A 26032-nucleotide genomic window follows, 5' to 3' on the forward strand; every position below is an offset into this window, starting at 1 on the left:
AGATTCACAGCTATTCGCATTATATTTAGGTTGTGGTGTCTCCGAACCAATGGGAAGGGTTTACAATGGAAACCGTATACGCAAACCGCAGATTCCCTGGATCGTAAGTATAAATTTCTGACTGGCTCTGTTTATTAGCCGTGGCTAGAGGAACTGCTCCTTGAACAGTTTGGTCAAGTCTAATATATACGCGATTAGTGGGAAGCGTTTGTTACACTTTTAGAAGTACAAATTTAAGAAGACTCAGCGCTGAAGTCTGAGCGGTATGGGCAAGAAATGAGAAGCGGAACGATGTGCCGAAAACTACGTAATGTGCTCATTTCCCGCCCATTCCCGCGTTGAAAAGGCTAGTGTACTTAATGAAGTGTTAAATTTTGCAATTCTTCAGATGGAATCAAGTTGGTATATTGCTGTATGTTTTTTCGTTATTCGGAATTAGGACGTAGGTTACAGCACTATTGAAAATGAAATGGGGGGGGGGGGGGGGCGAAGACTGCACCAGCTGTTCATTTCGGTCTGCTGTGGCGGGGATGCGCTAGAGGTGCCTGCAACCAACCAGCAGTACAAAATAAAATGAACTGGCACAAAAGTTATAGCTTGGTTTCAATCAATATTCAAAATGTAATGCTTAACAACGCTAGAATGTTTTTAACAAGACTGCTAGGCTGGGTTGGTCTTGTATTGGCATACGTTGGCCGATATAAAGCTGAGGGAGGTGCTTGCTTACTTTGTGAACAAATTATTACATTTTAGTTATTGAATTTTAGCAGAAAGAAAGACTGGTATCTATAGCAGGTAGTAGGTACACGTGCAAGTAATGCTCATCATAGAGCTTCTTTAATCCTCATTACCTTAAACCCAAAGACGTCATGCTGTGTAGTATTAGAAAAAAACAACTCTATAACTTTGTCATTGTTAATGTTTTGCGCACAGTACAGAAATATATCATTGTCGATACGACGAAGGTCATGATATAGGGCCACAGTGAGGTGGTTAGATAAGGTAGGTATCAGCAAATAAGTAACGGTACGAACATTGTAAAATGCATTAGATGTCTCTTTAAGAATGCTTACTAGGTGTATTATATTACAATTTTTTTTGTGCCATTCAGCGAGGCATAGTGTTGTAGCAAAAGTCACTTCACAGGTTCGGGGATAACCAAAGATTCATTCTCATGATGTGCATCACCAATAGAAATTTACACTATGAAAAATCTAGACTATGACGATGAAAACATTAAGCCAAGCCTTCTTTGCCCCTTCCCCTCACTTTGCGGGCGCTACCTTTTGGCTGCAGGATGCTGTTTTGTATACTTAGGCAGTCGTTGGTATACAGCAATCAAATAAGAATATGGTGCCAACGGAGGCCGCCGCGGCGGGCGGCAGGTGATGTACGCCACAAAAGACGCCCAGCTTAAAAACCAACACGCCTTTGTCGTCTCGTCGTCGCCATAAATCTGTAATCGTAACTTCGCCACCTTCATTCTCACCATCACCAATCATATGTAGCAGTCATGAACACATCGTTGCAATTCTATTGTTGAGATGACTGGGTTATTAGGCTTTCATTGTCATTCTAATATTATTTTGTGGGCTTCATTTTTTTGCTAGGCATTTTTTCGTTGTCATGTTGCAATTATTGTTCTGCCGCCGTCACTGTGTCGTGCTCTGCTGCCTCCGTCACTCCTCCACTATCCTTCTGTCGCTACCATGCCATTATACCGTCAGCGTCAGTTTGTAGGCGCTGATATATCGTCATCATGTGTTCCTCATCATGCCGTTGTCGCTATTTCGTCGTTGTCACACCACCGCCGTCACACCGGCATAGCCGTCTTCACCAAGAACTCTCTGTCATTGCACCACAACCAAGTGTTGTCGTCGTTAAGCCATCTTAATTACGCAGCCGTCGTCAGTTCATCATCCCCATTTCGATGTCGTAACATAGTCGACATAAATCTGTTTTCGTCACTTTGGCGTCATCATGCTCTACTTCTCATCCCATTGTTGTTACAGAGTCGTCCCTATGCTTCTGAGGCCCTGCCTTCGTGGTCAGTCCTACGTACCCAACGTCATTATTTCTACATTGTGCTGCTTTCTCGTTATTTTATCGCATTCCTCCATCGGCGAACGGGAGACCCGCATGTTGGATTGGAATGTGTTTAGCTAGAGTGAGACGTTTACTCGCTAAAATGCTTCCAACTTGATAGTGCGATTGATACACGCCAATTCGCTGTTTAATTGAGAAATCTAGTGTTTAACGCAGAGACGAATTAAGGGTTCGCTTAGATCACTTTTCCCAGCGCAAGGGAAGCGCATACTATTTTAATATTTTTCTTCGGGGAGATATTGGCGCCTATAGCTGAAACCGCTTGCTCGTTTTTTTTTTACACATGTGCTAAAAAACAATGTAAATATTTGCAAGGGTGGGGCCTGTTGGACCCACCAGAAGCATGTGCGCACAGACCGCAAAAATAGTAAAATTTATTTTGCAGGTGGAGATTCGCATTATGGTGGACAGCCGTCACGGATATTTGTGCGCCGGAAGCATCATATCACACAATGTTATATTAACCGCGGCGCACTGCATTGATTACAAGTAAGTATCTCTTCCATTACTCATCTACACTTACAGAAGTGAATCTCTTCTTTCCCAAGCGTGACAACGACATTGATGAGAAGTCTAGCCAGTGGGCATTAGCAGTCGCAGTTATCGTTCATTCGTGCTTTGTAGGTTGGTAATCGCTTTTCATACGAATAAAGTTGTAGTTTCACACGAAAGGGTAAGCATCGATTGCAATAGCAATTTAGTAGACCGCTACGTACCTTAACCGCTATCGGTGTCGGTTTAGTGGAGCATATGCGGGGAAAACTGCGCCGGTGCCACATCACGTGACGCGAGCGCCCAATCAGGGTCGTTTGGTTCTTCGCAGGGAGAGAAAGGGAAAAGTGGGTTGGCGCGCGCTCCGCCGAACTTCCTTCGCCTCAGATCAGTTTCGGTGGCCGGATGGGAAGATTACGCGTGGTACCTAAGGAGCAGGCTGCGTTCGAGCAACGGCGCCGCGAGCTAGATCGGGAAAGGGCACGTCGTCGACGTGCTGTTTCTAGCGTGCGGGCTTCCCAAGCACCGGCGAAAAGTCAGCAAAGAACCGCGGACCCCGAGTTGCGGGAGCGCGACGTTGAGGCCAAACGTCAGCGAAGAGCCGCCGAGCCTGAGTTTAAGGCAAACGAAGCGGAACGCCTGCTATAGTGTCGTCTTGGCATACGCTTCGCTTACCCCCATTTTCTCGACGGGGGAACGGTTGTGAATTTTTTATTTATACGACGCTCGTGAAAGTCTGTAGAAAGGTGCCGCAAAACAAGGTGTTTTTCTCAAGTGTAAGTCGCGCAACTATGTGTTAATTGAGCGAACTCGTACCAACAAAAACAAGTAAGACACACAGTGCAATGAACCAGCAAGCACAATTGTCGATCGTAGAATTTAGATCTACGGATGAGATCCGCCGGCAATGTGGTTTGGCTTGGCTGCCGTTTCGCGAACCTTGTCCTAGGAGCGTCATTCAAAAAAAAAAAAAAAAAAAAGACAGAGGGAAATGGTGAAACTTCTCGTTGCAGTTCATGTTTTTGGACGTCGCAAACTTTTTGGAGGTATGCTGCAGCCAGCTTCCTTGGTCGTCAATCGATCATCCGCGCAAAGTTCGCGGAAGCGGCTCTCTAGGTTAGTGCGACGCTGGGGCAGCCATCGTCTGTGTTGACTCGGGCTTGATCTTGTCTTCACGGGCACAGATCCGTATTCCGGCAGCAACCCTTGCTGCCTGCGGCTAGAACACTAATCTTTGGGGATGTTGACATTGTCATCGCGGTTTGGGATTGCAGAGTGTTCCAGCTACATAATGACGCACAGTGACTCAAGTGTAAGTCGCGCAACTATGTGTTAATTGAGCGAACTCTTACCAACAAAAACAAGTAAGACACACAGCGCAATGAACCATCAAGCACAATTTTCGATCGTAGAATTTACATCTACGGATGAGATCCGTCGGCAATTAAAAGTAAATCCCTAATAATTCCAGCGTAATCGCTGATCCTCGCGTGTCTTCGAGAATGTACCAAACTATTCGCGTCAAACATGCAATCCGATTACAAGGTTCAGTGACAACATAAGCAAAAGTTGGGATCGGCGACAGCAATCGATAATGTTCTGATCCACGCGGACGTGCCTTGGGCCGAGCAATAACACCGTAGGTGAAAGAGCAGCCGCCGGAAGAAGAAAGATATACCGGGTGTTCCTGCTGTCACGCAGAACGATTTAAATAAAGAGGAACAGCGTTACGTGAAGCAAACCTCGTGCGTATTGTTTCCAGTACAGTGGAGTAGCCGACATACATTTTTTTCGTTAATGATATTTAATTGCGTGGTTGTAGTTAATTTTTTAACTAGAGAAGTACTGTCCCAAATATAAGTGTCAATGACAAAATTGTAGAGCAATATGAAAAACTCCCAATACCGCTTTCTGTTGCTCAATGCGTGCCACATAAATGTTTTTCCGAGTGTGAAAGAAGCCCGCGAATACACGCAAAATTGCCGCGCGACTGGCCACTCGAGGCACTTTGCGTGCATTCGACGGCTTCTTTCTCGCTCGGAAAAACACTTTTATGTAGCACGTATTGAGTAAGAGAAAGCCGTATCGAGAGCTTTAAATGCAAAGGATTTCTTGGCGAACATTTGCCATTTTGTCAGTATCTGTATATCTATCTATCTATCTATCTATCTATCTATCTATCTATCTATCTATCTATCTATCTATCTATTTATTTAGCCGCGTACGGCTTTGTGCTCTCATGGTCGTTTCGTTAACTTGGTATGCACCAAAATTGGCATACTATGACAAGAGTATATGACGAAATAAATTATTTGTCATGACATGCGTGTCATGTAGGTCATGAAACAGCCGCCTATGTCTTAGTGCTCCCATGGTCATTTCGTTAACTTGGTAGGTACAAAACTGGCATAGTATGACAAGAGTGTAAGATGAACATAAGTGATAGGTCATGACATAACTGTCATGACATGCGTGTTATGTACGTCATGACAATGACCCAGCGAAGAAGATTCACACTCAAAAACCAATAAATATGGTTCGGACGTGGGTACTAAGTGAAGGAAACACTACATGATGCTTGTAGAAGTCATGGTCACGAGCATGACTCACCAAAAATGACAATGACTCAGCTAAAAAATTCGCACTCAAAAACCAATGAAATGGGTTCAGATATGGTACTAAGTGAAGGAAGAGGCTAAAGGTTGAAGTTTGAAGTCATAGTGATGAGCATGACTAAGGATTTCGCCTTAAGGTTTCTTAGGTGCAGCTAAAGGAACTCTTGAGCACTCATGATGTAAATGTCATGACATGCGTGTCATATGGGTCATGAAAGAGCCGCCTACGCCTTGGTCGTTTCGTTAACTTGGTAGGCTCCCAGCACACTGCTTCGAATAACATCGATTCCCACAGGGCGTGGGATCTGCCGGTTTTTTTTTTTCATGTTGCCCTACAGTTTTCTCATTGTCACTTTGATAATTAGGACAGTACATCTCGATTTAGATGTTTAAGCAAAATTACCTAATTAAATCTCAGTAACGAAAAGAAATACTGGCGGCTACTCCACTCTACTGGAAATAATATGCACTAGGTTTACTTCGGGTAACTCCGTTCATCTTTTAGTGCGTAAGATGTTATGAGCTCATTCCAACAGCCGTTTCGGTTCGCGATATTGTCCGCCGCCGCCGCCACCGCCGCCGCCGCAGCGTAAAGGTACGTCCACACTACCGACAAAAACGCGCGCGACACGCCGCGCGCGGCAAGATTCACGGAAAGCGGCAGCAACGCGCGGCAAGCGCTCGAATGGGTGCGACACCTATTTTTTGCGGCAGCCGCAAAACGAGCACCAATCAGAAGCGAGCCGCGCAGTTGAGGCGCCTCCTGTCGCACAAGCAAAGAATCAAGATGTACGGGCTCTGAGATCGAACAGTCACGCGCACGCCGTAAAATTTCAGAGGCCATGTCCAGTCAACGAAACCATTTTCGTTAAGCCTTCCCATGCCGCTGTCCAGTTTCTGGCACGTCGGCGTGGCGCCATGGTCGCACACGCAAAGAACACGCTAAGATTATAATGTTCACAGTCACCAATACGTCATCCAGATCTGACCTCTATGAGCTTGAGCGACTGGTTCCGAAACAATGCCGAAACAACAAAGCAACTGCAACGGAGAACGGAGCGCGCGCTTTCACGGGAAGTCTCGGAAGGGAACGAGGCGAAACGCGACGACAGGTGGTGTCATGTGACTGCCGTGTCTCACAAAACGGGAGTCAGTGTTAGAGCACTGCACGGGCCGATTTTTGCGGCCCGGGCCCGGCCCGGGCCCGTTTTTACATTGGGCGGCCCGCCCGAGCCCGATCAAAACTTTTATGGCGAGACCCGGGCCCGGGCCGGGCCCGGAAATGATCTACGTTACCCGCCTGGCCCGGCCCGCCACCCCTTTACCTTAAGCCCGAGCCCGGCCGGAGCCCGACTCGAAACCGGCCCGAACCCGGCCCGAGACCGAAAAATACATGTTTCTCAGAGTTGAGAAGCCCGAGAATAACTCGCAGAAAGCCCGAGCCCGGCCCGGGCCCGCGTCAAAAAACCCGAGTCCGGCCCGGGCCCGGGTCAAAAAGCACACGCCGTGCCCGAGCCCGGCCCGAGCCCGTGAAAAAACTCCTCTACCCGGCCCGGCCCGTGGGCCGGGTCGGGCCCGGGCCGAGCCCGTGCCCGAGCCCGTGCAGTGCTCTAGTCAGTGTGACCATCGCAACGCATTTGTGCCGCGCGCTGGCTTGCCGCGCACGGCGTGTCGCACGCATTTTTGTCGCTAGCATTTACGTGTCTTAACCGCTTTCGCCGGAAATGCGCAAAAGAGTACCCGGTCTCTGCCGGGATCGAGCCCAGGCCCGCTGCGCGGGAGTCGGATACTTTACCACTGAGCCACGCAAGCGCTTGCTATAGGGCAGCGAAAAAAAAAAAAAAAAAACTATTAACGCAGGCGCACACGATCCGAGCCTCGGCCAGTATGGTGGCGCCATCTAGGTAAGGCGCCTGCAAACCCACTCCCTCCTGCCACGTGAACCGGACCAACCAGACGGCCTCAGAGACTGCGACGAACTGTGTTTGATGTTCTTTCTCTCCTTTCTTAATACGCCTCTTCCCTTTCTTGTTTTCTACATCTCCTGTGGCGTTGACAAACGCCTGCCCTGCGTCAAAAGGAATGAGGACCACTCGCTCAGTTACTTACTTACTAAACGCAGCGTGCGCAGGTGCAGACGACGAGACACCATTCAGAAGAAGCGCGCAAAAGAAGCGATAACCAGTATACTACAGCACAGTGGCGCCACCTAATTAACGTGCCTGCAAACGCAGCGTGCGCAGCTCGCCATCGACGCCGGGCGGACAGTTCACATCGTTCTCGTCAAAACGAGGCGAAGAGACTTTGTCGCGAAGACCCTGTTGTGCATGGTGTCGAAATTGTAACTATTCTTGAGGCACTCCACCAGCTTGCGCTGTGATTGTGCGGCGTGTGCGGTGCAGACCTGTGACTTTTTTTTAATCGTGCGGCGTAATAACTGGACACCCTGCATGTACGCGCCAATATTTAGAAAGGTATGTGTTACTGAGATGTATATTTCTTAAAACATTTCAAATGTTTCCGATTGCAAGCTGTTCTATAAGCTTAAAATTTGCGATAGGTAATTATTGACTGAACACGTATGATGCCAGACAAAATACAAGCCATAGTGGCCCTTTCACCTTTTATATACACTACAGTTAAAGCACACGTCCTTATTTCATTTCCTTCAATGGACTAGAGAAGCTCGGATAGGTGGCGCTGCTGCGCCTCGTTAAAAGTGCGAATTTAAAAAAAAACTGGTCTCAGTGGTCGCCCACGGCGCTCATTCTGCCGTGTGTTTACATTTCGACAGCGTGCTGTCTCTCTTGTTGCACGTGGCGTTCGCACTGTTGGTGAACGACAGCACACTTGTATTTGGCAGTTCTGCTAACATCTTCTATGCACTAAACTGGGCAGTGGTGCTTTATATTTACCTTTTTTCTCGCATTTCTGCTTAGGCCCCCACCAAAGAAGGTGGAAATCTACTACAACACAACGAAGCCGAGCAATGGACCTGTGACTCGTGTTGTGCGCTTCATGAAGCATCCGAATTATGACCAATATCACGCCCAAAAATATGATGTAGCGCTACTGAAGGTAAACTTCTTTATCGCATGAAACGAGAATGTGGCGATGCTGTCCGTACCGTGCCAACTTTCCAATTTTTCATGATTAGTTATTAAACATATACGCAGGACAATAAATAAGATGACAAAATTCCCACAGAACCTATCTCACAAAAAAATATTGGCGTTAATGCGATTATCATTGAAGCAATGTGGTAACACCAGTATTGCCTCCAACAAAATGCGTCATGAGTGAGGCATGTATGGAGCCGGGTTATTTGTTCGTTTTTCCCACTGAATATGCTGCGTCATCTGGAGACGCCGCTACAAAATTCGCGCGTATATAGCACAGTAAACATTAGAAGAAGCGACTTGACCAAAACGCCATGTTAATTGGTGTCAGCTCTTAGCCAATAGCAGCCGCATATGTGAATCTGCTATTTGCTGAAATGTGGCAGCCCATAAAATATTGAGGAGAAGGTTTCCGTTGAAAAGAGACCGCTTGAGAAAAAGGTTTGTTCGCGCTCCGCTTCCGAACTCCACGCGTCGCACACGACTGTATGGCGGAGGTGTTCAAAGCAGCATATGATATCCGCGGGCTGTGTTTTTTAAAGTGAAGCTTTCTATGTCTCACTGATTCGTCCGTGAAACTGTAGGAAATCCAACTTACACAATAGAACTATCTGCGCACACAATCGTAGAGCAGTACAGTTTACATTCGCAGTTGTATCGAAAAGAACAATGGGAAGTGCAACGCCACGCTACTCAGGTGAACTGTATATATATGCATTCCATTACGCGCGTCACGCAATGCATTCCCGGCTTTCACCGTGGGTAGGCCGCGGGTGCAGCGCACGGCAGAAGAGGCTGCCGTACGCGAACGTAAGCGCAAGCGGGATCGAGCGCGGAAGGCCGATCCCGTGTATCGGCTATGCCATGCAGTCCATGGAAGTAAGAGTGTGCTTGTAATGAACGGCTACATGATCTAAGATAAAGGCTATGCAACTTAACGAAATGGGTCTTCATTCAAATTCAACGTTCAAAAAATACAATCCTAAACAAGAAATCAAATCACATGTGCATCGCATCGGGTCGCTCAGCATTTCTTGGGTTCGTTGCATCGTCGTTGGCTTTGGAGTTTGATTTAGTTTGCATGGGCGAAAGATTCGCGTTCAACCATCTTTCTTTAAGAAAGGGGCTTTGATTTTTTTTCTCTAAGCCAGAGGGGTGTCTCAGGACACTATTAAATAGGGGAATCGTAAAATAAAGGAAATTTCAAATGTCGCTTCCCGTGTCTCTTAAAGAGCACCGAGTTCAAATGCCACCGACCCCGACATCACTGTGCACCAAGAGGTCACCACAGCCATTAAACAAATATATTTGGTATCCAAGAAGACCGCGCCGAATTTCAAGGTTGACGGCGACCTAATAAACCTGCTGCGTCATCTAGAATATTGTCTGAAGAGCCGACGTTTGCTTTCTAAATAGTTTGCTCGTTTTTCATGCGACAGCTATTTTAACGATATGACCATAAAGTTGTTCATACCCAACAATTTCAGAGATTGCCCCTACTGCAATCTGTTGAACTTCGCCGTCACCCATCAGCATAACTGAATGGACAGCACTTTTTGAATATAAATTTCAGAAGATAGAGCTCGTTTAAAGGAATTTGCGTTAGCACTAGAATAAGGTACTTCCTTCTAATACCATACGCAGTTACGACACCGAATCGACCCTTAGGGCTACATATGTACTTACCTACCTACCTACCTACCTACCTGCGTATACCCACCCGCCCGCCCGACTCCCTGTCTGCCTGCCTCCCACCTGCCTCTCACCTACCTACATACCTACCTACCTACCTACAAGTGTTGTACACGTTCCTCTAAAACTGGAACGAAAGCTCGTTCCTCGTTCCTTCCCAATATTGAAACAAGTTCTCGTTACAAGTTCCTTTAGTGTGAAAGGAACGCGTTCCAGTTACACTTTGAACATTGGAATGTGTGGTTACATTAACGTGACATTTTATGATTCTTTAATTAATATATAGTGTCGCATAATCCTCAGGCGAAATAAAATAATAAATTTACAACTCACATCGAACTACGTATATTATACGAATTTTAACATCATCGGGAGCAGATTATCTGGAAATAAAAAGAATCCAAAGAAACGCATGTCCAACTGCAACTTTGGTGCTCGTCTGCTACAAGTGCAACACATATGGCACTTCCCACTTCGGTCTCTTCAAATGCGCAGTCAGGACACTGCGCTTCAGTTGTGCAAATAGAAAGTTACTCACTTGCACCAATATAATTAAATTTCTTGCGCAAGAAATCACATAAAAAGAAACAAAAACTTAGAGTACGCTTAAGAGAGAGATAAAACTTTATTTTGTCCATGATGGGGTCTGGGGGCGGCGTGGGTTGGCAGACTAACCCCCAGGCCTCCCCTTCCTCAGACGGCGGCCAGCCCTTGTTTTCTGGCGGCGTCTTCGGCCATCCGGACGGCCCAGAGCTGCTGTTCTGTGTCCAAGCTGAGCAGCAAAGTCTCCCACTGCTCGGCCGTAGTTATGACGTGTGTAGTGTTAGTGCGGTGAGTGTTGGTGGGTGTAGCTTTCGGGCATGCCCAGATGATGTGATCGAGGTCAGCGCGGGCCTCGCAGTCTTTGCAGAGTGGGGAGTATGCATCGGGGCAAATTCGGTGGTATATAGCACGGCGTTTGGGAAAGTTCGTGTCTGAAGTAGTCGCCAAGTGGTGGATTGTGATTTATTCAGTGTTTTGTGTGCTGGTGGGTAGCGTAATAGCTCTCTGCAGTAGTAGAGAAGGATTTCTCTGAATGTGACCATGCGGTCGCGCGCGTGTCCGCGGTGCAGAACTAAGGGCTCATCAGGACCGGAAGACGTAGGAGACGGATGATGCGCCTGGTGTGCGAGAGCTCGGGCGGCATCGTGGGCGGCTTCGTTTCCAGCCAGACCCGAATGACCAGGGGCCCAGATGATCTGTACGCCGCGTTGACTTGAGGTGGGAGTGTCGGAGAGAATTTTCTGTGCTTGGGGTGCTATGAGTCCTCTTGTGTAGTTGCGAATGGCCGTTTTTGAATCGCTGATGATGTAGTGTGCATTGGTAGAGGCATAAGCCAAGGCGATGGCCGTTATCTCTCTTTCTTCGGGTTGAGTGGTGAGTATTGATACGGCCGCGGCGAAGCGGTACTGCGAGCCCGCGACTACGGCGACCGCCATGTCGTTCTGGTGGGGGTATTCCGCGGTGTCCATGTAGGCTACATCTGCGGCGTGGTCGTAGCGCTTTTGTAGATGTTTATCTTTGTCTGCACGTCGCTCCTGATTGTGTTCTGGGTGCATATTACGAGGTATGGGCGATATAACTAACTGAGTGCGAATGTTTGGAGGGACGGGTACTTTTGGTCCGAATTGGGTGGTGTAGGTTATGCCTAGGGTGCGCAGAATGTGTCTGCCCGTGGTGGAGTTGGCGAGTCGTTCCTATTGGGTTATACGCTGAGCTTCAATAAGCTCGTCTATGGTATTGTGAAGGCCGAGGGCATCCAGTTTCTCGTTAGATGTGGAAATTGGAAGCTGTAGGACTTGCTTATAGGCCCTCTTAATCATGGTGTTGAGTTTGAGCTTGTCAGTCGCATTGAGGTGAAGGTACGGGGCGACGTAGGTGATCCTGCTAAGGGTGTAGGTGGTTACCAGACGAATGAGGTTGTTTTCTTTCATGCCGTGATGTCGATTTGCGATGCGTGCTATGAGGCGAGTGGTTTGGTGTACATGACTATCTAATGGCTTGAGCATCTCCGTGTTTCTGCCGTTTTGTTGAATGCGTAAGCCAAGGATACGGATGCTAGGCACTGTAGGTATGAGTTGCTGATGCACGTGGAGTTGTATCTCGGCGGGATGAGGGTCTGGGCGTCGACCTCCCCACGTAGGCTTGTACAGAAGGAGCTCCGATTTCTGTGGGGAGCAACCAAGGCCGCTTGGTTCTATGCAACAACCTCGTTGATGGCTTGCTGCAGCGTGTCTTGGATGTCCCCGTCGCTGCCCCCGGTGACCCACAGGGTGATGTCGTCCGCGTAGAGGCTATGCTTGAGGTTGGGGATGCTAGCTAATGCAGGCGGTAATCCGAGCAAGGCCACGTTAAACAGAAAAGGGGACAGAACCGATCCTTGCGGCGTACCTTTGCTGCCAAGGTGAATAATTGGCGACTGCAGCCCCCCGATGGTGATGGTGGCAGTGCGACCTGTCAGGAAATCCTTGACGTAGTTATATGTTCGGTGTCCAACCTGGAGTTGTGCCAGTTGGGTCAGTATGGCCTCATGCGTGACGTTATCGAAAGCCTTAGTTAGGTCTAGCCCCAAGATGGCTCTGGTGTCCAGCCTCGAGCTTTTATCGCCATCGATAATTTGGTGTTTGAGCTGGATCATGATGTCCTGAGTAGAAAGTTTAGCGCGGAAGCCAACCATAGCATTGGGGAAGAGATCATTGTCGTCCATATGTTTGTGTAAGCGTGTGAGAATGACGTATTTCAGGACCTTTCCGACGCATGCAGTAAGTGAGATGGGGCGGAGGTTTTCGAGTAGGAGGCGCTTCCCGGGTTTGGGAATCATAATGATTTTGGCTTCTTTCGATTGTGGAGGGAGTTGTCCAATTTGCCAGTACTCGTTAAAATAAGCCGTGAGGGCTGTTAGAGAATCCTCATCTAGGTTGCGAAGCATTTTATTAGTAATGCCATCAGGCCCCGGGGCCGAGTTAGGGCGGAGTGCGAGAATGGCTGCACGTTGTTCTGCTGAATGTATGGGCGTGTCCGAGATGGACATTAGCGGTGCCAGTGTATGCTGGAGCGGGTGTAGTAGGTTGAGATTCTACGTAGCGGTCTATCAGCTCTTGAAGATTTTTTGTGCGTCCGTGCCCGGATGGGTGTGAATAATGTTTTGCAAGTTGTGCTGTTGTGTGTTCTTGCTGTTTGCCGGATCGAGGGGGCAACGAAGGATATTCCACGTTTTGGGTAGGTTTGGCTGCCGCTCCATGCGGTCGCATGTACTGTGCCAATTTTGACCAGTAAGTTGTTGTGCATATGCTTCGATATAAGGGCGAGCGTGGCAATGCGTTTACTGAGCGTTCGGTTGAGCTTGTTGCGTTGGTATCTGCGCTGCAGACTGGCGAGGGCTTCCCACATATACAGTAACTTGCTATCTGCCTGCTGCAGATTGGCTTCCTCTGGCACCGATTTAGTTGCTTCGCTCACATCTTACAGCAAGGATGCGACCCAATCTTCCATAGGCTGTTGGGTACCGGAGAGAGAGGTGATTGCTCTGGCCTGCCGGAAAGCGTCCCAGTCTGTGAGGACGGAGTTGACGGCCCTTGAGCTTTCGCGGGCCCGCTCGAACTGTGGTTTGGATTATATAGTGGTCGCTGCCCAAGTTGTCTTGTGTGTTTATCCAGTCTGCCTGTTGTATTCGTTTTGCGAATGTCAGGTCCGGAGTAGTGTCTCTGCTAACGCTGTTTCCCACACGAGTTGGACAGGTTGGATCCGTGACAAGAGTAAGACCTAGGTTCTGTCCGTCAAGCCATAGTTGTCTTCCCTTTCGGCGGTCCACCGGGTATCCCCATGCCACCGCAGGGGCGTTTAGGTCCCCTACAATGAGCAGGGGGGCTCATCCGGCTACTTAATCTGCTTTGGTGAAGAGTCGCAGAAATCTATGTTGTTGTTTGGGGCTGCTATATACATTGAGGATGAAGAGGCTCTGTTGCGTGCGCTTTGCAGACTCCAGGAGAATGTGGGCTGCTGTATCAATGCTTGTGTGATGTTGTATAACCGGAATGTTTCGCTTAGCTAATGTGGTTACCTTGGGGCCTGCGTCCATCATCCGAAACTGCGGTGTACACCGCGTACCCCGACAGCTTAGCCGGTCCTCCGGTCTCTTGTAATGCGATAATATCGGGGGAGGTATGCGGTGCGAGAGAGGTAATGTATTGCTTTAAATGTGCTCGTTTTCGCCGGAAGCCCCGGCAGTTCCACTGCCAAATGCAGTAGGTGGCTCGTTCGCGATTGCTCGCAGCCATCTTTGTCGGGACGGGAGTACGGCTTCTTTAGGGGACCTGCTCTGGGACGGAGTAGGGAATTTTCCAACTCTGTCAAACGGGTATTGTGATTTTGAGCCAGGGTCGCTACCATGTCTTGAAAGGCTTTGTGCGTGACGTCCATTTTTTCTTGCCGCTTTTTTTCTCTTGCTGCAAAGGCCTGCCCAATTCTGGGTAGTAGTAGCGTTTCGAGTTTCGCAGTAAGGAGGGTGTCCATTGCGCGTTCGAGAGCCTTTGTAATGGAGGCGTCGAGCAATTCGGCGAGTTTGCAGTCTAATGCTTCGCTGAGTTTACGTTCGATCCGCTGTTGCAGCTGAGTGAGAGCCTCAGAGTTGACACTACCTTCTGGAGTATATGCTGATGATGTCGCTTGTGTGATGGGATCAAGGGCTTTGCGTTTGTGCGGGGTTGATTGTTGGATGGTGGGCGGAGACTCTACTGCAGGGACAGGAACAATGTCTGCATTTGATGTTAATCGCTTGGGTTGTGTGTCTGCAAGTTGTGATTTGAGCTTAACCTTTTCTGTCTTGGGGTCTTGTATCTCAGCACGTAAGGATCGGAGCTCCTGCATGAAGCTGTGCATGGTAGCATCACTAACTGTGTTCACTGTGGTGGCTTTAGGTTGTGTGGTGTGACCTGTGTGGGAGACAATGCTGGCCCAGCTTACCTTGGGGGGAGCGTCTTGGACTTTAGCTGTGGTCGACCTAAGGGTGGCATTTCGTTGATGCTGCGTCGGTGTTGAATCCGGTCCGCCTCGGGAGTGGCTGCGTCCACGAGACCGGCTGCGTCCACGATGCGTCCACGAGACCGGCTGCGTCCACGAGACCGACTGCGTCCACCAGACTGGCTGCGTCCACCAGACCGGCTGCGTCCACGAGAGTTGCTGCGTTCGGGAGCTAGTGGTTGGGGTGTCGCCTTCAGCGTTGGCTGAACTGAGTCTCCCCTTGCAGAGGTCGATGGCCGAGTCTCCTGGTTCGCTTCTTCTTGTTCCAGTCGTAGGCGTTCCCTTCGTCGTTGGAGTAGGAGGTGTGGTGTCTGGAAGCTGCGATGACAGGCCTTATAGCCAGTCGTGTGGTCCTTGCCGCAGAGCGCGCAGCAAGGTTGACAGGTATGAGCTGTGACTGTGTCACAGCTCTTGCATTTCTTTTGAGTCGGAGTGGGGCATACATCGGCCCTGTGACCGACGGTGCCGCAGATGTCGCAGACCTCAATGCGCTTCTTATGTAGATAGCATTTGTATTCTGCTCCACGATAGTAGACATCGTACGGTACTTGCTTTCCGTCGAATGCGATGAGCACTGAATTCGTGTTGCCCATGCGTCGGGCCTGCAGAATGGTACGGTTCTTCTTGTAAACGAGGCTCTTGGTAATGTCTTGATCGGTGTCATATGAAGGGATGTTATGTATAACTCCTTTGGCTGTGTCTTCCGGCGGTGTGGCGTATGCTGTGGCAGCGTAGCAGAGGGCTCCGATGGGGAGACTGCGGATGCGGCAGTATTTTTCGGCGTTAGACATGATTGGTGTGCTAACTACAATGTCGTTATTATCCGCGCATGTGCGATATATGTCTTCCTCAGCTTCTTCGGTTGTAATGCCCGTGATCTGCAGTATTGAGTCACGTATCTGAGCGTCTCCTAGTTTGGACACGTTGAAACCGTCTCTTGGGCGAATGACGATCTTGATATCGTTCTTAGGAAATCGCGGTTGCCGTGGGGCTCGTGGGCGGCGTAGGGAGGACTGCTGGGTACTCTCGGTGCGTACGCTTTCTGTTGCATGGAGGGAGCCATGTACGAGTAGGGATGATGCCTGCGTGGTTTGTCGTTGCTTGTGGCGGTGGCTAACAAGCCACCCTGCTTCAGGGGTAATTTCTTCGGGTGTTATGTCTGTGCCTTCAACCTCTACTACATCCATAATGAGGGGAGGGGCGGCGCTTACTTGATCTCACCGGGGTGCGGATCGTTGGGCGAAGTCCCCAGGAGCCGGGAAGACTGTAATATCGACGCCGCGCGCGTTCGCAGGTGCGGTGCCCCTGTTTCTCGGCCAGACGGAGGAGCTGAAGATCTCGTTAGGGTTAGGAATCGACGCCGTGACCGGCTCGAACTTTCGGTCGTAGAAACCCTTGTCCTGGGTCCCTGGCGTCGGGACTGCTCTTGATCGGTAGCTGACCACTTCCGGAAGCTGGTTCCGACGTTAGTTTGGGTCCAGCGGTGGTTCTTTGAGCACAAGAGATTAAAATGTACGGATCCCATGCGAGGCGCCTGCGCTTTGTCAGCGTCGTCGTCTTCCTCCTGGAGTACGCTTAAGCTTCGCCTTTGAGAGTGGAACGCGACAGCGTTATCGGACTATTGCCCCGACGCACGCGCGTGTCCAAAACAAATTAGCAAGCGAATTCCCAATTTGACCTGCCTAGGATGCAAGCGCCATCTGGATATCATTTTGGCAAGTAAAATACCCGAACGCGCGGATGTAGGTCTGGTAGAAATGCTGGAATAGGGGTTGGTGTTTGATTTTTCTCGTTGCAGAATTAGGTTTTCTCGTACATTCAAATTACAATCCGACGCCGAATCCGACGCCGTATGGTGAAGTCGTACTTTGCCATTTTTCTGACGGATTTTACTGTGAGAAATTGAATTTTTTTTCACCAAAACCTTGCACCACGTGGAGGGCCTGCGCGGTCGGGGTGGTTGGGAATGATTTTCTCCGCCACCCGCCGACATCGCACGCCGACGCCGGTTGCCGACGCCGGATTTTCTGCGACACGGGCACTAACGCTATCACCTTAATACATAGGCGTTTATGAATGCTAGTTCAATATTGCAGTATGAGTCGGAAAAATAAATAACCAGAATACATATTCGCAACTTAGTTAAGTCCCTTCTTTGAACTCAGCAAGATTTCCCTCGCGATGTTGGCGCTTGACAGACGAACCCATTTTAAAGCGAAGATTGTATTGCCTCACAAGTGTTGGCGGTGGTGGTGTCACGCTAAATCCCTATCGAAAACGTGTCAAAAACTCGCGTCTCGTTCCCTTGGTGTATACCAAAATTGGCATGGACGGTACGAATGTATGACTAACATGACTGATATGTCATGACATCAATAACATAACATGCTCGTCAGTTACGTCACGATTAACGATAATAAAATCACGTGTGGCGCATACCCTCAAAGATATGCGCGTATGACCCAGAGACAAGAAAGAAAGGAAGGAAAGAAGGAAGGAAAGAAACAAAGAAATCACATGGGGCTCATACTGGAGCCGCGTATTTGAGCTCCGCTTCCAGAGTAGAGCTGGTTCACGTGACGCGCTCGACCAATCAGGGACGTTTGGTGTGTCACGGGGAGGGAAAGGAAAGGGGCTTGGCGCGCGCTCCGCCGGGCTTCCCTCGCCTCAGATCAGTTTCGGCGTCCGGATGCGAGGTCCACGCGTGGTGCGTCCCGCCGAGGAGCAGGCTGCGTTTGAGCGACGGCGCCGCGAACTGGCTCGGCAATGGGCTTGCTATCGATGCGCAAATTTTAGTGAGAGGGCTTCCGAAGCCCAGGCGAAACGTCAGCGAAGAGCCACGGACTCCGAGTTGCGAAAGCGCGATGTTGAGGCCAAACGTCAGCGAAGAGCCGCCAACCCTGAGTTTAGGGAAAACGAAGCAGAATGCCTGCGATAGCGGGTTCTTGCTACAAGCATCGCTTACCCCTTTTTCTCGACAGGGGAAGGGCTGGTGATTTTTTCGTCAGCACTTCGTTGGCAATGTTGAAGAGGCGCTCCACCGAAGCGCTTGAGGGTATTGCTGTGTTGTACTTGAGGAAAAGTTGGTTCAATCCCTCGAAGTTCTTCTTCTGCGACAGCGGGCAGTCAACTGGTACCAGCAAGTACCGTGGCAGCTCATGCTGTGTCTCGGCGGGAAGGATTCGGTGCCCGTAAGACTGGAAACTTTCCATCCGCCGCGAAGTCCCTCGAGTGGCGCTGCGATCCTGACGTCATGGTTCCTTTACGGCAGGCTGGCATGGAGGAAAGAAACTACAGGGCGGAGCGTCACGTGACGATCTTGAAGGCTAGTAATAAAAAATACAACGGATAACTCACGAAAAAAATGCCCCCCAGTCACGTGACAGGCAACCAGAACCAGCAGAAGCAGCAGAAGGAACGCCGTTCCTTCTGCTGTTCCTTCATAAACGTAACGGGCAACCGTTACAGTTCCACCGGCCCTTAACGGAACGGTAGCGTTCCTCCGTTCCTCACAAAAGGAAATAGTTCCGTACAACACTGCTACCTACCTACCTAGCTATAGCTACCTACCTACCTAGCTAGCTACTTACCTACCCAATTACCTACTTTCCTACTTACTTACCTGCCTGCCTGCCTGCCGCCCTACCTACCTAGCTGCCTGCCAGCCTGCCTGTCTACCTACCTACCTACCTACCTACCTACCTACCTACCTACCTACCTACCTACCTACCTACCTACCTACCTACCTAGCTGTCTCAAATAAAGAATAATGCTTTAGCAAAAAGTTTGCATATAGTGTATTTTCTTGTACTCAAATACAGCACCTTCCGTACGTAATGCCACGTGCACTGCCTAGAATTGACATGACCATTTTCTGGCACCGTAAAATTTCTCCTGGTCATTTCTTTCCTTCCACAGGTAGAAGACAAGATTAGGTTTGATAGGTTTGTGAGGCCGATATGTCTGCCAAAAAGACACTTCCGGATTGACGGCAAAAAACTCATGTCTGGTGGTTGGGGAATAATCAATAATCGTAAGTCATGATTTTTGCATTTGCCTAATTTTGTTGAATGTTAAACTTGACTCTATGACGAGGCTTGGCGATGTGCTGTTTAAGAAATTTTTGAAATACAAGCGGTATATTGGTCACTGTACAGCAGGTGGGGTGTTGCACATCAATTGTATATGTGAAAATACTGACATGCATTTATCACCTACTAACTTTAAGCTAGCCCTTGTAGTACGCGTGTTTCGTGCCAAAAATGTGTATTTTAAACATGAATACGTTCAGTGATGTCACCCTGGAAGCGCTAGAAGCTGTCAGTAGTAGTGTACAAAAGTAGCACACAAGCACTTTGGATATTATATGCCATCGAGACCATAAATGCTGCATTAAGCGACATATAAATAGATCACCAAGGTCGTAGATTCCCACCTAATGAATAAAGCACATTGAAACGTTGTGTTACATGGAGCTTGGTTATCAGATGATACAACAAAGAAAGAGAGAGAAAGAATGAATTTTTGCATTAAGGTAGAAAGAGTACCCAAAGCTATCGCATGTTGTGGACTGCTACTCTTCACTCGGGAAAAGAGACACGGAGGAAAGAGTAGCATGCATGACGCTAAAGATAGGAGGAGTTGTGTATATAACGTGTCCCACTGTAAGTTGAACCAATTTTTTTTTAATGGGCAAATGCAACGTAGCTGGACAGAACCAAGGTAAAATACTCAAAATCTTTTTGCATTCCGTCTAATTACATAATTAGTCTTCACTGTATACTTTTAATGTTTGGCTAAAGTTACCTGGTACACCCAGTATACGATCGCAATACAGTACACCAACCTTAAAAACGTAGGTCTATAGCCCAGCAGATTTCAGAAAACCGCGAATGCTCTTGTAGCCAAGGTGTCAGGCCAAGCACCTAAAACTGACTCATCGTATAGCAGTCTCTGTTAGACGTGTGCGATGAAAGATACGAGTTTTTGTCGTTCCCGGGCATACTCGGGACAAACCAGAATTACGTGTTCAATGTTTGTGGCACCTGACAGAGTTCTTGATTGGGATAACTGTCACTGCAAACTGTTAGGTGCATGTAACGTCTGGTGTACGCGACACCTATATGAATCCGGGGCGGCACACTTTTTTGATTTAAGCTTGAGCAGGAAGGAATCGATCAGCTTACGTAATAAGTCGGCCCTGAATATGTAGAGTTTCATCAAGAGGATAAACTTCTTTCTTGCACAGATTGTATTTTTTCAAGCAAGAAGAGGAGGGGGGCGCAGCTTGTTGGCATTTCCAAAGAAATCATTTGTCTATGTATGTATAGTGGGTTAATGTCGTGGCACATAGTATAGCTCAAAGTTCTTTGCATACCTTTATCGCTTTCGAAATACTACGTGTATCGATGTGCGTATGTGTCAACTGCATGCAAGCTTTAGCAGGCCTGCGAACCTAACGGTTGTAATGTTACACAAGATTGCTCATAACTATCGTAAACACTACACGTTTTTTTATGTACAAGTCGTACAAGTTATGCTCCAGCAAGCGGCCTGGCTTGACGCGTATGAGAAATGTTACCTAATGAATTTTAAACACTTATTTTTCGGCAGGAGAACCTTCCGAATTCGCAAAAACACTACTCTACATTACTCTTGAAGCCATGTCGCATCAAGCGTGCGACGAAATTTTAAGCCATATAACAGGCGACTGGGGTGTTTTGGATTCAAAATTTGTACTGTGTGCGAAAACCAATTCAAGTACACTTTGTAAAGTAAGTATCTGTGATTCTTTTTTCTCATTTTAGTCTATCATGACCATTTTTCCTTTTGATGCGTATTCTTGCGTCCAATTACGTGTTATATACGCGTTACAGCACTGACGAATCAATACAATAACCAAGTAAGCCGGACGGCTGCTGACGGGTGTGGTCACGCTAAACTATTTCACGTTTCCTGGTGTTTTACGTTCACGACTCGCATCTTCTACCGTCAGGCTTCTCCGCACAACACAGGTGGCGGAGGAAGTCGATATCGCTGTTACGTAGTAGCACGAGATATGGCGTGAGTGTTCTATACTCCGTTTCATACATCAGGTGCAACGCTGTGGAGGCTAGAGATACTTCTTGCAGTGGCTGCGTTCGCACTTAGAAGTAGTTCGGTGCTTGTTGACCAATTTCTGTAATAATGTTCTATATATATGCTCAGTTATGAACGAAAAAATGAAATTACCCTTAGAAACAAACTAACCAGGTACTCGATACGGCTGCTAACACGTTGTTTTATAACATTGCTTTTCGCAGTTTCTTTTCTTTCTTTTTTTGCGGCCCGACGCAGCAGCAGGTGCCAGCTCGCGCGAGGAAACGCCGCTGGCGCGCAGAGAAGCATAGACGGAACGCGCGGAGTGATACATTTTAATGACCGTACCTCTTGCGTAGCTTCCACAGCGTTGCACCTGAAGTAAGAAACGGAGTTAAAGTGTACTAGAATGTGGAAGTGGGTCCAACGGAAGCCTTAGCAAGCGCCGAGGATGAAGCAAAAAAACGCGGAAAATGTGGCGGCGCTGCCATCGCCTTATTCTGAATCTCCGACCAATAAACGTTGGCTCCGGCTGTTTTGGCAGCACTCATTGGCTGCGGCAAGCTCGCGGGCTGAGCAGCTGACGTCTGCTCGACGCACCGTCGTTGTTGCGTCATTTGCGTTCTTTTCGCCGCTCTTTTTCCATTTTATTTACAATAGATTGGTGGGGAATAATCGCAATGTTACCGCCACCGAGTATCCGCCTGTCAAATCTCTATGCAGCTGCGGTAGGGTGTCCGACGCGACAAGCGTCCGGCCGGCGAGCGGGGCAGCTCATTCGGGAGATAATCGACGGTGGCGCCACCTGGATTTTCAATTAAAAAATGCCTCAGCGCGGAGCCCTCGGTGGGCCCACTCCCCCAATCTAGTACACTCTAACGGTGTATAGGGTGTCTCGATGACCTCCTCACCCACCGCTCAATACAGGGTGGAGACAACCACGTCGCCTGCTACGGCATCCGCTATTCTCGCGTCCCCCTCCGAGAGACGCGTTGCCTGCGCGCATCTGATGATCAGTTAGCAGGCAGCACGGGGGCTTTATGTGGACAAAAATACTCTGAAAAGGCATTATTGCGTGCTGATAGTTAAGCAGGTAATTTATCTGATGGGTTACAGTCGAACAGAACTAATAAATAAGCCGCCTGAGGCTGTCATACAATGCTATAATCTGAAATCGTTTTGAAACGCGTTATGACCGCTGTTAGCGTGATAGCTTGTTTACGTATTTATTACCTTGGTTGCCCCCCTGCTAGGTCTTGGTTTAACTTAACTACGCATGCAGAAAAGTATTCTCGAGCGATAATTTTCGGTGGTACCTTCCCTTGCGCGACATTTCGCTTGACGCGCTGGACGCGTCGGCACCTACGAGCGACAGCGTTCCTGGCATGCCACAAACGCAGGCAGGCTAACCAAGGTTGGCGCTGTGCCAAGAACGCTGTTGCTTGTCGACGCCGAACGCGTTGGTGACATTTCGCGTCACTAGCGCTGGACGGGTCGGCGCCTACGAGCGACAGCGTTTCTGGCATGCCACAAACGCAGGCAGGCTAACCAATTAATATCCATCAAATTATTAATATCCATCATATTTAATTATAACTTACCCAGCTCTATGTTTTCTTTGTATGACACAGCGATATGCGAAGGTATTTTGCATGATTTTAAAACTGTCATGTCAAGAGACATGCGGTGCGTAAAGAACGAAGACGACGAAGATCACGTCGCGTTCCGAACGGCACGAGCCCTCTAGGCGGTGACCCGAGCCGTTATCTAGGGAGAAGCAACGCTGAGCGGGCATTATCGACGTGGCTCTGGGCCAAGAAGGTTGTAGCGTCAGCATCGCACTGACGACGGGAGCCATGGAGGTTCGGTCAAGTTCGTGACGCTGGCAGTCCAGGGTGTGGCCATCGACCTCGGCGACGTTCGAACGGGGCTCCTTGGACCTGCTGCAGCCACTCACGGCAGTGCCGGGTACTCCAGGAAGGATCTCCCTTCAGAGGAAGACCAGCACATATAGGATAGTCGCCGGGGCATCTCGTCAGCACTCGAAGAAGGAACGGGGTGGGAGCAGCGGCACAACCCGGAGTTAGGCCTAACCTTTGGGGCCTTGTTGCCACGTCACCGACGGCGTTCGAGACATCGGCATCAGAGACAGACGAATTGACTGGCCAATACCAAGGCAGGCAGCAACATTTACAGAGTTGGCGAGAACGCTGACTATGATGAGGATGAGACACGCTTCGGACTTGGAATATACGTGCTACAACAAAAGGCAGTAAGAGCTGTCCTTTCTTGTAGCGTCTCAGCCAGAAGCTAGGGTTGCGAGACTGTTGCGTAGGAAACTAACGCAGGTGGAACTAAGGACACGACATTTTATTGTTAATTAGGTTGTATAAGTGTTTGTGTTTCTTCCTTGTGTTTTATTTTGAGGTAGTTTGGGGTTGAGTGTAATTAAAATATGTTTGTTGTGCTGCCCTGCGTCTCCAAACTCCATCTCTCGTAACATCCGTACGCCCCTGAGATCGGTGATACATCATAAAAACCTACAATACTTTTGGTTGTTATTATAAATTTAGATTATTTGTGAGTATGATATCACTACTTTCCAAAGGGTTGGTAAGCTAAGACGCTCTAGTTTTCGTTAAATTTTGTTTTTACGGATGTTGCAGCCATTGGGCATGTTGTGTTTCGACATGTTCATGTCCGAATAAACTGATTTGATTTGAATGTTGCTTTATATACCTGTGTCTAATTATGCAGCCGCTTAAGCTCAATACAAGCCATTGAGAATTGTGTTTGATGTATTTCGCCACGCTGAACATTATCCTTATTAGAAAAAGATGAACTCTGGGAATGATTGATTCTTTAAGATTTATAACATTTCTCTAAGGGACATATACTTTGGTTTATTTATTTCTATAACAAGATAATAAATTTACTACACGTACTTTTTCTTATGAATCTCCGGACTTCGTAACATTTTGTGATGACATTCATTTCATGTAGTTTTACACAGTTCATTGCCCTGTAGATTACTTTTGAGCAGTAGTAACATCAGAAATACAGGTAATAGGAAGATCCACAATCCTGTTTTCCCATTTGGGGAGCTCTGTACAAGCGTCTTAATAAATCACGGTGGCATTTTTCATGTTCTAATGTTCATGGATAATTGTACCAACGCATTGGGATTTGGCCACACACTTCTTAGAACAGAAAGAAGTGAGTGGGCAATGTGTACTTACTGGTGGCACTGATGCAACAAAGTTGCACTTATATGCGTTTGCTTGTGTTCCTGTGGCGATCGTCTCAAGGCCGTTCCGTCAGTTTCTGCTGAACGAGGACGGCCAGGATAAATGTTTGTTCGATTCTTCTCTGCAGGGCGACTCCGGTGCACCGGTTACAATGATACAAGACAATAGGAAGTCCGTGCAACTTGGCGTGCACAGCCTCGGAATAAGTTGCGATAAGAGAGGGATTTTTGTATTTACAATTCGAGTCTATAAATTTATGCCATGGATCAAGAAAACCCTACGTGACCCGGAAAGTTGGGATACGCTACCTGCTGCATAGATAAGATTACTGGGGATCACTATTTCACTTGCACAGATGATAATATTTCCAATATTTAAATAAATTTTTCATCGTACGATCTCTCAACCCTAGTAAGCCGTTACTGAAGTCTAAAGCATCTCTCTGTTCCTCAAGGTTCCTTTTCAAGTAAGTGGGGGAACATGCGTTAACTAATAAGAATATATATAATTAAAACATATGACCATGCTTTCACAGTAAGTGGCGTTCAATTGATCTGCGAAAGAGCTGTTCTGATCGTTCATTTTATTAAACACTAAGAAGAAGCCCCTGACTACAAAGACAGCGTGGCGAGTGGCTGCGCTGTCATTTTGCGAGACTAAAGTTTAGTGAGCAAACAAATAATTTTCTTTCGGGTGGTATTTTCTTACTTTGTTGGCCGTAATCATCATCAGCTAATTTATGTCCACTGCAGAGCAAGGACCTCTCCTTGCAACCTCCTATTTCTCCTGCCTTGCACCAGCCGGCACCATGCACACTCTACCTACACTAGCCGTATTGTTAAGGGATAATTTAGTATAGGTAAAAAAAAGACTCAAAAATCGTCGGCCAGAAGACTACTAATTGACAGACTGTTATTGGGCCTTGATTCTCTTGGACGCGTCAGCGTCTTTTGTGACCTGTTCAGCACACCTAGGCCTCTACCAGCTCTTATACTGTTTACTGAAGGATGATGATGATTATTGTGGTTTATTGGCGCAAGGGCCAGATGTGGCCAAAGAGCGCCGAGACGCTGGTAATGATTTGTTAGTGGTATATGAATAGTCAATTATATGAACATTAGATGTGGCATGGCTGTAAAGGGGCCTAAAAACAGTCGCTGTAAAGTGCGTAAAAATCTATACGTAATAAGATTATGGCAATGACTAATGATGTGTCTTATAGACATGAACAATACATTGCAAAAGAATAATATGACTTACAGATGCAAGAATTGGCCAGAAGCAAAAGTGCCTAAACAGAGCCCTTGAGACACACGAGCCTGGAGGCATGTGCTATAAAAAAAGAAAAAAAAACTGTCACAGCAACATCCTCTAGAGAGAGGATGCGCTACGAACTTATTGGGCGAATAACATGTAGCACAACATCTTTCAAGAATGCGAGGACTACTTTGGTCTTAAAGAGCGGTTCTTTACCATGAAACATGGCGGGATGTAGAGGGACACAATAGCGATATGCTAGAGGAAAGTGTTTCTTTCTTTCCCTTTCGGCTTCCCGACACTCCAGGAGGACGTGGAGGACGGTGAGCCTCTCGCCACATCTACCACAGGTTGCAGGCTCATCACC

The 26032-nt window shown here is 48.0% G+C and overlaps 1 protein-coding gene across 1 annotated transcript in view; it reads left to right on the forward strand.

Moving 5' to 3' along the window:
• Nucleotides 1–24766, forward strand: part of LOC125941994 (trypsin 5G1-like) — a 28473-nt gene extending 3707 nt beyond the window's left edge. Inside the window, exons 3-8 of the mRNA XM_049659892.1 lie at nucleotides 30–103; nucleotides 2492–2595; nucleotides 8153–8291; nucleotides 19001–19115; nucleotides 20696–20856; nucleotides 24536–24766. Coding sequence (XP_049515849.1) covers nucleotides 30–103; nucleotides 2492–2595; nucleotides 8153–8291; nucleotides 19001–19115; nucleotides 20696–20856; nucleotides 24536–24727 — 785 coding nt within the window. The 3' untranslated portion in view covers nucleotides 24728–24766. The remainder of the gene's footprint in view (nucleotides 1–29; nucleotides 104–2491; nucleotides 2596–8152; nucleotides 8292–19000; nucleotides 19116–20695; nucleotides 20857–24535) is intronic.
• Nucleotides 24767–26032: the final 1266 nt, after the last annotated feature.

This window comes from Dermacentor silvarum, unplaced genomic scaffold (genome assembly GCF_013339745.2).
Source record: "Dermacentor silvarum isolate Dsil-2018 unplaced genomic scaffold, BIME_Dsil_1.4 Seq840, whole genome shotgun sequence".
Taxonomy (NCBI): domain Eukaryota; kingdom Metazoa; phylum Arthropoda; class Arachnida; order Ixodida; family Ixodidae; genus Dermacentor; species Dermacentor silvarum.